Source organism: Trachinotus anak, unplaced genomic scaffold, assembly GCF_046630095.1.
Source record: "Trachinotus anak isolate AG129_WGS33_773 ecotype Australia unplaced genomic scaffold, CSIRO_AGI_Tana_v1 ptg000001l, whole genome shotgun sequence".
Taxonomy (NCBI): Eukaryota; Metazoa; Chordata; class Actinopteri; order Carangiformes; family Carangidae; genus Trachinotus; species Trachinotus anak.
The window spans coordinates 6,523,511-6,534,407 of NW_027273852.1; the positions used below are offsets into that span (position 1 = coordinate 6,523,511).

General features: G+C 38.2%; 1 protein-coding gene across 2 annotated transcripts; it reads left to right on the top strand.

The window, feature by feature from the left end:
- The first annotated feature begins 69 nt into the window (after positions 1-69).
- dnajb2 (DnaJ heat shock protein family (Hsp40) member B2) lies at positions 70-10,628 on the top strand. Of its 2 annotated transcripts, none has more exons than XM_071461352.1 (11): positions 70-358; positions 2,068-2,158; positions 2,712-2,821; positions 3,128-3,181; positions 3,517-3,633; positions 3,916-3,990; positions 4,336-4,468; positions 5,775-5,845; positions 6,314-6,613; positions 9,991-10,062; positions 10,246-10,628. In XM_071461352.1, exons 2-10 carry the CDS (start codon positions 2,094-2,096, stop codon positions 10,017-10,019), a joined length of 954 nt encoding a protein of 317 aa, XP_071317453.1. In that variant the 5' UTR covers positions 70-358; positions 2,068-2,093; the 3' UTR covers positions 10,020-10,062; positions 10,246-10,628. The 2 variants fall into 2 exon arrangements, with proteins under 2 accessions (XP_071317453.1, XP_071317533.1); XM_071461432.1 differs by having other exon boundaries at positions 230-362; positions 10,246-10,464.
- The last annotated feature ends 269 nt before the right edge of the window (positions 10,629-10,897 follow it).

Genomic DNA, 10,897 nt, shown 5'->3' on the forward strand with positions numbered 1-10,897 from the left:
CGCTCTATTTTCCTCCCTCAGCTGACGGGGACGTGCTGCGCGCAGCTCGGAGCGGCACAAGCGGCAGAAGCAGGTCCGACTGTCCGCCTGTTTTTCCCCAGGTGGAGAATTAAAGGGTTGGACCGCAGAGGCACAACGTAACGGTGCTGTGCAGCGGCACCGTGTCGTTACGGAGCGGTCGTGTCGGGGCGGAGAGCAGGCGGACCGACTGTGGGAAGGGGGTGTGAGGCTGCCGCACAGCGAGGGGGAGCGGAGCGCATTCCAGACGCACCGCGCTAACATAACTCATTCATTGTTGCTCCAGACCCGGTGGACACACGCCTGAACTCCCCACTAACCAGGCCGAAGGACTCAGACGGTAGGTCCGTAGCTTTGGCTCGTCATGAAGTTGTCACTGCAGCCAATAGCCTGTGTAGACGCTGCGAATTGCTGCTTTACTTCACTGCTTCACGCCTAACTTTACCATAAAAGGGAATATTGTGTCACCAAAATACCAGATAACGTTAATGGCACCTTTCATGTTCAGTGTAGCCAGCGCCTGTGCGTGCAACTGCATCTGCTCCTGTATGTAAGTTTGTGTAGGCCCACTGTCATGTCAGCAGCAGTTGTCAGATGCCACAAGGCTAGAAATAAACACAGTAATAATACTTGTGTGAGCGCATGGCTGGTCCTAAGGGGACATAGAAAGTTAAGTTTAGTTGTTTTACCTCAGTTTGGAAGTCCCCTTCAGCCCCAAAACTGTTGCAGCCCACTAATAAGATTGGTATGGGGGTTAGCATGCTGACTGTGACTGTGGCTATAATGGAGCCACTGACTGTACTGAAGTCTCATAATTTCAAGGGCACTTGATAGTTGCACTTTCTAATGTGTCAAACATTTTGTAGCATGAAGCCATGTTTTATGCTACAGTACAATTGTCAGAAAAATCATCTGACTTTTCTAATTAACCATATAAATGTTAAACTAACTTGAAACTCCTTGTTATCAAAACCAGACATCATCTGATTATTTTAGTCCACAAGATGTCTTGCCAAAGTTAGTTAGTAATGATTACTGTTGTTATTTTTAAGGTATGGCCATAGATGTGAGACTTAGATCATTGTATTGATTCTAGCTGAAATCAAAATGGCAGTCAACGATTCATTTCTCATTGCTTGAGGGATGCATGATGACTCAGGGCTCTTATAACTCATGTGTTACTGAGAGAGTGCAGCTTTGACAAGTAATTCTTAACAACACCAATCAGATGTTGACATTGAATTGAATGTAATATTGACTAGATTGAAATTAAGGTTAGTTTAACTCAGCAAGTGTTACACAAAATAAGGAAATAAGCAAATAACTTCATGATACATTTTAATTGTCTGACTTCTTTGGCAAAACTGCCAACAAAAGTGTGCTTTAAAATTATTTTGCTGGAGACCGCCCCCAAAAAAAAAACAAAAAACAAACAAAACAAAAAATAAAAGTTCAGTTGAGGTGAATTTCATTGCTGGTCAAACAAAAAGGAGATGAAACAAACATGTTATTGTAACTGATACCTAACACTTAGCACACAGATGTTTCAGTTATACTAGCAGATTAGCTCTATGCTCAAGTTGGGTGAGCATGTTGAGAATTACAGAATGCCATTGAACAACATGTAATAGTAACAGTTGTCCTGACCTAGCAGATGCAGCAAAGCTAACAGGATAGTGGTGGAGATGTCAGTCAAGCCTCGCCTGTGCAAAAACAGGCTAAAACAGACAAAGACTGTTGTGTAAAATTCCAGAAAGGAAATGACATAAATCTGCATTCGGCAACACATTGTGCAGAATGATAAACAACTATGTTTACATTACAATTTAGCTTCTTACAGCCCTCGCTGTATATGACCACTTGTCTCCAAACTGAATAAATAGTGAGCACAGAGCTACTTCTGTTAATTTTGAGCATTTTTGGAATACCATAGATTCCAAACTTTTTGCCATCAGAGACATAAATTTGAAAAATGCAGAATGTGTGTGTCGAATCAGATCTGATTATATGCATTACTGAAAAGAAAACTTTTACGTTTTTTCATGTCAGAGGGGTGAAGAGTGACGGGTGGAGACATGGTGGATTACTATAACATTCTGGGAGTGTCCAAAACAGCCTCCCAGGACGACATCAAGAAGGCGTGAGTATAGTGAGATTCTCTGAAGAATATACGAGGAATAAACAATAAAGCAAGGTTTCACTTTTGTAGAAAATGTAGTTTCTGAAAATATATTTGTTGTTAAAATTAGCATTTTTTTGGGAAAACATTTAAGCTTTTTAAGAAGTGGCAGTTTCTTAGTTGTCTGAGTGGCTTTTATGTAGACCACATTTAGACCATTCAAATTTAATTAAAAAAAACAATTCATCCTTGTTTCAAAACATGTAGAAGTATTTACAAAAAATGACAAAATATTGAAAATAGACTACCTCATTATACATTTTAACTAAACCAGCTTATACCCATAAACAGAAGTTTGAGAACCACTGGTATGAAAAATACGGACTTCTTGAAAGAGAAATGGAGTGGTGCCATATTTTTTTCTAAGGTTTTCCATAAGATAACTTGTTTAGTTTGTTAGAGATCACAGTGTTAGTGTTAGAGATCATTGCATTAGTGCATATCTTTGTATATATTTATTTATTTGTGTGTATGAGTCAGCCAGTGTAGCTATGTCTCTGTGTTGTGTCTTTAGGTACAGGAAACTGGCTCTGAAATGGCATCCTGACAAAAACCCAGACAACAAGGAGGAAGCGGAGAGAAAATTCAAAGAACTTGCTGAGGCCTATGAAGTCCTGTCTGACAGTAAGTCATTACAGTGTGTGTGTGTGTGTGTGTGTTTGTCTGTGTATGTGTGTGTGTGTGTGTGTGTGTGTGTGTGTGTGCTGTTGAGGAGTTGATCTGTACTTACGCTGTGAGTCATGAATCTGAATCTTTGTATTATGGAGTCGAGCTTTTCAGAGAGAATCTTGATTCATAAAATCTTTAAGTGAATTTATAACACGTTACATTTAATTGAATGTGTGTGTTTGGTGTTTGTATGAAAAAAAGAGGAATGTATTGATACCTTTTGATTCCACCATTAAATTGTGCTCTTTTCCTCTGTCACAGAGAGTAAGCGTGATGCATATGACAGATATGGAAATGACAGAATGGGACACAGAGGTAAATAAAAAACAGCTGCTGTGCTATTGAGATACTGTATCATCCATTATTATTTTTTATTTTTGGAAATCATGAACACATGAATGATGTTGAATTCTGTTGACTTGCTTTTCTCTTTCTGTGTCTCTTCTTCCTGTTTCTTCCCTTTCCCTTCTTTCTTTGGCTATCATTATCCTTCCCCCTCTGTAACAATTCTTCACCATTTTTCATTCCTCCTTATTCATCCATTTCCTCCTCTCTCTCTTCCCTCATTTCACTCCTACGTATAATATTCCCAATCTTTCTCTTCCTTGTTTGCTTCTCATCCACTTGACCCCGATGACTTCCCTTCCCAGGTTCCTCCAGCTCTGACTTTTCATCAGATTTCCCAGGATTCACCTTCACATTCCGCAGCCCAGATGAGGTGTTCAGAGAGTTTTTTGGTAGTCAGGATCCCTTCGCTAGTTTCTTTGGTAAGTCATACACAATATACGATACGTGTGGTGTTTTATTAGCATTGTTATTCATTTTTCCTGCTTTGGTGGTTAAAATTTTATTCAGCTCGGGATTTAATTTTCTGCTGTTTGCCATAGATGGGGTTATATATTCTGTAAAATTAATACTATGATCAAAATAATAGTTTTTACACTCAGTCAGCTCCAGTCAATTAGATCTTTTTAATTTTTGGATGGTCACCTCTGGGCAACTGTTCAATCCTACTTAAATCCTAACAGACATATCTATGTCTCTTTCAGATGACTTCTCATCGTTTGGAAGCTCATCTTCTCGCCTTGGCCCCAGTCGCTTCTTCTCTTTCCCTTCATCTAATGGTAAACGGTCACTAACTGTATGAAAAAGCTGCTAAAACACCTTAAACATAGTTCTAGTCAGTTTATAAATCAGTGGAAAATGTGTATTAAACTCCATATTATAATAATAATTATACTCGTGTTTCATGCTAAAATATCAGGTGACTATGTTTTTAAATGGGTTATTAATTTGGTGGGCAACATTTTTCTCATTATTTTTTCATATTGGTGCACCATCACCTTTCTGCAGTGATTAAACAGAATGGTACTACTCTTGCACAGACATGGGTACTGTAAAGCAAAATAATCAGGCTTTTCTCTTATCTCCCCTTTTCTTCCCTTTCCTGATCTTGTGTCCTAAACCAGTTGAATTTACCTCCTTCTCCTCTTCACTGGGGGGTCTGGATGGGATGCAGAACATGGGTAGAGGGATGGGCAACTTCAAATCAGTTTCTACCTCCACTCGCATCATAAATGGCAAACGCACCACTACCAAGAAGTATGTAATGTCTTTCCTCGAAATCAGAAAAGTGAAACATTCACAGAAAAGTATTTGAAACCTGCCATTTTTATACAGTTTTATTTTCCAGCACTTTGCAAATACATAAAAAAAGATCTTGAGATGATAAATCTCACTCCAGCAAGGCTGAAACAAACATTATAGTAACATTAGTTTGCAGCTCCACATGGTAGTTATAGATTTGGAAAGTACTCCTACATTTCTAGCTCGTAATCATCCCTGAGTTGTGAAGGCATTTTGCATGCAAATGTTTTATAACTGCAAACCTCAGTCTAAAAAACAAGTTTAGCGGTTTGCTTAACTATTTCATTCCTTCTGTTATTGTGTTTTAAGTGTTATTTAAATGCAGCTGGATATTTAGGATTTTATTTGACTGACTGTTCATTCTATTTTTATAAACTACAAATTGTGGCTGCAGCTGTGATTGTAGTCCTCATATTTTCGCGCTGTCTGCAAACCTACACTGGTAATGGAGTGCTGCAGGAATGAGTCCTAAATCCTAAAGTTTCATTCTACGACAGAAAATGCGTTAGTAAATACCACACACATGGTTTTTTAAGATTTTATGTAAGGAGGTTGTTAACAAGTGGCCAAATGAGACTATCGAGGTTGTCAGGGATGTTAAACATCATCACGCTGAACATGAAAATCGATCTACTCACCAGTCTACCTTTACAGCCTCGTTGTGTTTATACTTATGCTCCTGCAAACTATTACTAACTTTCTAAGAGGAAAAGCTTTGTAGAAGAGGCAATCATGCTAAATCAAATGGTTTAGTTTAGTGGTGTGACGTTGAAGTCATGTGACCATGCTGTAATTTGTTTATAGCCTAACATTAGCTTTTATTCTGGCGATTGTATTTACACTTCAAAATTGAAAAAAAAAAATATGTTAATTTGTGAAGATTATCTTCCAGAAGATTAAGTATCATAAGCTTTTATTTGTCACAGCACTAATTTTCTGCAACAATCCAAAAGCCTATGGAGAAATCCCATTGGTTTTTCTGTCAAAGGAACCAGGGTGATGCTAACTTCCGGGCTGGCCTACAGAAATGCGTTATCCCTGCAGCACTCTCTGGAGCTCAGATTACTGTAATCAAAAGCCACATGGATATTTAAGGAATTCACAGAAATTTTTCTACAGGGTGATATTCACAAGATTGAATATGCATTTATGTTTGATAAGAGCAAGTGCCACACACAATGGCATGCACACACACAGAAAGAAGAATGATGTAGGCGTTTGAATATTACCATTCACAACCATTTATTTGTCTTCTTTACAGGATAAAGGAGAACGGGCAGGAAAGAATAGAAATTGAGGAGGATGGGGTGTTAAAGAGTGTCCTAATTAATGGTAAGAACACACACACTAAGTTTTGTGATTGAGAAATTTGAGGAAAAAAAACTTTGTCTTATACCTGTCTAACTTAGTTTTGCAAAAAAAAAATCACTGGTTTCAAATAATTTTACTGCTTCCATAAAAGAAGCATGAAGTCAAACAACAAAAGTTCCCAATATCTTGAATTGAAACCAACAAATTCATCTAAACCAGCACCACTTGCAAAATAAGAGTAACAGAGCTCACAAAGACAGGAACGACATTTGCTATTCAAAAAACTTTCAAGTCAAACAAGGTTTTTTCAAACCTATAGTGTTAGAATAGCAGTTTTTTTAGACATTGATACTGAAGATAAATTTGTGGTACGATATCTCTACATTATGTAACTCTTGTTGCTCTTCTAAGTTATGCATGTGTGTATATATGTTCCTTCCTGTTGTTTGCGCACGTACACACCTGTGTTGTTTTGTGTGTTGTTCCCAGGTGTGGAAGATGAAATGGCCCTTGCTTTAGAGCTAAGCCGACGAGAGGGACAGTCCCATCACTCCCCTCAGAAGCCACGACTCCAAAATAAATCACCTGCTGAGTCCGACAGATCTCGCCACAGCCCTTTCTCTGCAGCCACTCATCGGTCATTTAGCTCCGCCCCTTTCTACAACTTTGGAGAGACTGTGGGAAGTAGTGATGATGATGAAGACGACGAAGACCTGCAGATGGCTTTGGCATGCAGCCTGTCAGAATTGGAAGCACAGCAGAGAGCAGCTGCTACTGACTTCATATCAGGTGCTGGGGGTGGGGGCAGATCCATGAATGAGAACAGTAGTGGCCTTACAGGAGGCGGGGCTGTTAAGATAAAAAATGTTGATGTGACTAGTAATGTAAAGGTTGTTATAGAGGAGAATTATAAAGACGGGCAGTTTAAATCGGGTTCAAGGCTTGAACATAAGTGGGAAAAGGAAGGAAAGGAAACCAGAGAGGCTGGCCTCTCTCCTGAGTCACCCACAACTTCCAACACTACGCCAGTAAGCCAGAGCAGTGAAGAAGAGCTTGAACCTGCCATCAAAAATAGTGATGACAGTGATGTGAAAAAGAAAAAGAAGCGCGGGTGTATTATGTGCTAAAGCAGTGTGTTTGTATATATTGGGATGCCTTATTCTTTATACTTACCTCAGTGTTCTGCCTGCAGCCAGACTCTAATGTAATGTGATTGCCAGACTCTTAATTTGAGGCAGTGGCTCAACTGATCACAAGTCTTAACAGCTGTAAAGGAGACAGTGAGTCAGCTTTGACAGGGTTTGTGGTTATCTGCTGGCTTTCGTTGTTGATAGTCAACCCAAACTTTTCCACCTAAGAGTTAAATAGTTAAACCAAGAGTTAAATAGTTTTGCTTTGTACCTGTGAAGCAATATAGAAGATTGTTTACGAATGTTTGTAGATTTGCCAAATATTCACGTATTGCTGGGGATAAGATGGTGGTGATTTAAATCCCTATTAGAGTGTTTTCTGCTCTGAAATCTTTGTGTGTTTGTATATATTTTGTTTGTGTGTGTGTGTGGGTGTGTGTTTGGTCATTTGCAACCTTGCCATAGAAATTTCTCATTCAGACTCTCTGGCAAATGCAATGTATCAGAGCTGTGGCACTTTCAGCCCAGTCTGAAACAATAGATCAAAATCAAAACTAAGCCACAGAACTTTCTCCGGTGATTGTCGTCATGACAGAAAATCGAATTAGATTTTGTTCAGTGGTCAACTGATATTGTAAAGCAAAAAGTAGTTTAGTGAAGCACACACTCACTCGCTTTTGCAAATACAAATAGTTTGTAAATATAATACAGGCTCCCCATTCAGAGCAGATAGAAATGCTTTTATATTTTTTTGTGAAGTTGCAGTAGTGAGGAGCTCATGTATCATTAAAACTGAGAATATCTTGGCCTAAATGAACTTTAACTAGAATATCATCACTATTTTTGGTCAGATTGTAGACTGTAATTTGGTAACAAAACTTTATGAAGGCAAAGCACGATGGAGAGTGTGTATAGCATTGTAACTGATTATAGACAAATAATCATGATAAAAATATTTTATATTTTGATTGTTTTGGTGCCTTTGCACATTTGTACTGTTGTTCACCATATTTACACTATTACTACAAATGTTTGGTCAGAAAAACAAAGGTATCTTAAGCAAAGCAATGAATTTCAGTGAGTAAGGTGGTTTTCAGCACCAGACAATATTTCCTCCAATAGAGGAACATGGCAAAACTCTGCATTAGTGACTGGGAATGTGTGAAAATGAGCTTCATCATCAAAACACTTCTAGTCTGATTTCCCTTGGACATGTTTGAAACGTAGGAGGTACAGTAGCCACATTTTCCTTAAGTGCACCGTAGAAAAATACTAAACCTGTTCCAGTTGAGCTGTCTTGTGTGCAAAATTAACTAGACTGTCATCCTCCACGTCAACAACATAACCTTACCTCCACCTGCACTGATTATGTCCAGGCTTTCGCCTGAGATAAAAATGTATTAGTGTTTGAATAAGCATTTTAATCCATCAAAATGAAGGACATATCTTAATAAATGAAAATGGCAGAGAGCTCATGGGAATACACAGACTATGTATTGGTTTCAAATGGTGACATTATATTTCTGCAATTTACAGACTTTCAGTTACAGGTATATCGGTGTCAGCTTGGCTTAGCTACGGCTGAGGGTTTAGTGTCTCACTAAAACAGTGGCTTGTTTGCTCCTTTGCTCGAGATCCAAGTAGCACTGAGTGTGGTTTTCAGCAGAGGCCTAGACATGTAAACAAAAACAAACCATAGACCGTCAGAGCTACTGGAAAACTATTCAGCCTGTCTGCCCAATGTGTGTGTGTGCGTGTGTGTGCATGCGTGTGTGAGAGAGAACTACGTTGTTGAATGTTAAGTTACTATGGTGCCGCAGGATAAAGCCTAAATGTGCCTGACTGTAGACTTATAATGAAATGAAAACAAAATGGCAATTCAGTCTGATTATCAGGCTAACTTATAACAAAACACACACGCACACAAACACACACACACATACACACAAACAAACAAAGACCCATGCACACATTTGCAGTTGAACACTAGTAACTGTTTCATACGATGAAGTGATCGTTGCTGTATCTGTGAAGGCTGAAAGTAACAGAAAGTGTGTTGGTGCCAAAACAAAGGTACCAAGAACAAATAATGCTACCAGTTATATGTAGTAATAGCTTATTTTTATTTTTATTATTTTTTACTAATGTTCAAAGACATGCCTTAATAGGTTTCTTATTACAGGCAGTGTCCCAGTTGTTATTTGGTTGTCATATATTTTTCATGAGTGCTTGAGTTATTTTATATTGCATGGGTTTTTGTTTTCATTTCTAAAGGATAACTATTCACTGGCAAAAAAATAAGCACAGCTGTGAGAATACATCATCACTTTAAACAAATACAGATCATTTTGACTCATTGACGCTGAGTTGTCAATCATGTATACTCTCCAAACTAATATTTTGTGTGGAGAGGGAATGAGAGAGAGTAAAGCAGATAGTTTCAGTATATCAGCCTGTATTATTTGTATGACATTGAACTGACAAGTGTTATTGCTGTTTTTATTTTCAGATTGTTAAAAGGGAAATAACAAATAAAAATTGAGCTAAAAGAAGAGTTGGGATATTTGATTTTTTCAGAATATGGTAGTCATATATTTTTCATGCTGCACATTAACAGCAATTTCAACATAATAATAATACATTTACTGTATAATAAAAATCTGACATGTAGTCTGAATGATTTCCTATGGTTCTGTGGAGCTCCAAAACACAGCAAATGCGGATGAGCCATTTTAAAATTGTTGTATATCTTTTAGAGCATATTCTCTCTGCTTTCTTTTATATTCACTCAGAATCTTATTTTAACTAATGTGTCTCCATTTAGCCTCTGGAGAACTGTCCATTTACACTGTCTCGCTGTATGTGGCATTATTACAATACATTACCTGCTTGTTTCTCATCTGCAGCACTTTGCTCTTCTCTCCATTGATTTGCTCTGATCCATGCTGTGTTCTGGTCTCCATCTCTAGTAAAACATACATGGGATTTAAGTTGGACTTTTTGCTTTTGTCTTACACTTCCTGCTTCCTGTTTCAGACTCAGACTTCGAGGCCTTCACAAGCTAACCTGATTGGCTCTTGCTGCTCTGTGCCCTAGCCCTGCACTGAGGTAAAGAACCAGTGTGAATCTGAGGCACCCTGAGAGTTGTTCCTTTATCCTTCTCCTGCCCCCTCAGTAGATGAGATCAGATGATGAAGTCCCATCTGTCTTGCAAGTCTTTTTCTTTCACAAGTGATGCCTATTTGCATTACTGATCAAGTGTAACATGTCCTTGTGCATCTATTCTTACAGGTCAAAGGTCAGTTCCCCATGATGCACTTGTCTGTCTCTGCCCACCATGGCTCCTACCTGCTGAATGACACTTAAAAAAAAAAGATACAAATGTTTATTTTATATGTATATGTCTGAGTGTGTGTTCATTGCTCGCTATGGAGCAAAAGACTGGCGACTTTGTATTTTGAACCGAGGGAAATAGTTCTAATAATCTCTGCATTAAACATTGATATTCCACTGTATTTTAATTAATTTTTTCCTGGGAAAGCAGGTGCAATACATGTAATTATTATTTAAAGAGTAGGAAATTACACTGGAAAAACAGTTATCCCTGCAAGTGGAAAAGGATGCAAAAGGCTAAAGAAGTGTCTTCTGAAATAAAGCATTTCCTGCTGACTGCACTTAATCAGTCCTTGGTGATTTATCTTCAAGAAAGAAGGCTAATATCAAACAATGGACAATCATTTGAGGTATAAAAAAAAAAAATCTTAATATTATAAGACAGTTATTTTTGGCTGTTGCACATGGGAGGTGACTGTCTGAAAAACACATAGGGGGACTAGTAAGATGAAATGCTAATGTCTGGCATTACTGTTGTTGATACAAGTTGAATGATGTGTTGATTTCATATCAATGGATAAAATATATTAAAGAAAACAACCTCCTTTTA

Coding starts and splice junctions, on each gene's coding strand:
- dnajb2 (XM_071461352.1), top strand. CDS start 2,094: ATGGTGGATTACTATAACATTCTGGGAGTGTCCAAAACAGCCTCCCAG. Junction 3,634..3,915: donor TCCCTTCGCTAGTTTCTTTG/GTAAGTCATACA, acceptor TGTCTCTTTCAG/ATGACTTCTCATCGTTTGGA. Junction 4,469..5,774: donor AAACGCACCACTACCAAGAA/GTATGTAATGTC, acceptor TCTTCTTTACAG/GATAAAGGAGAACGGGCAGG.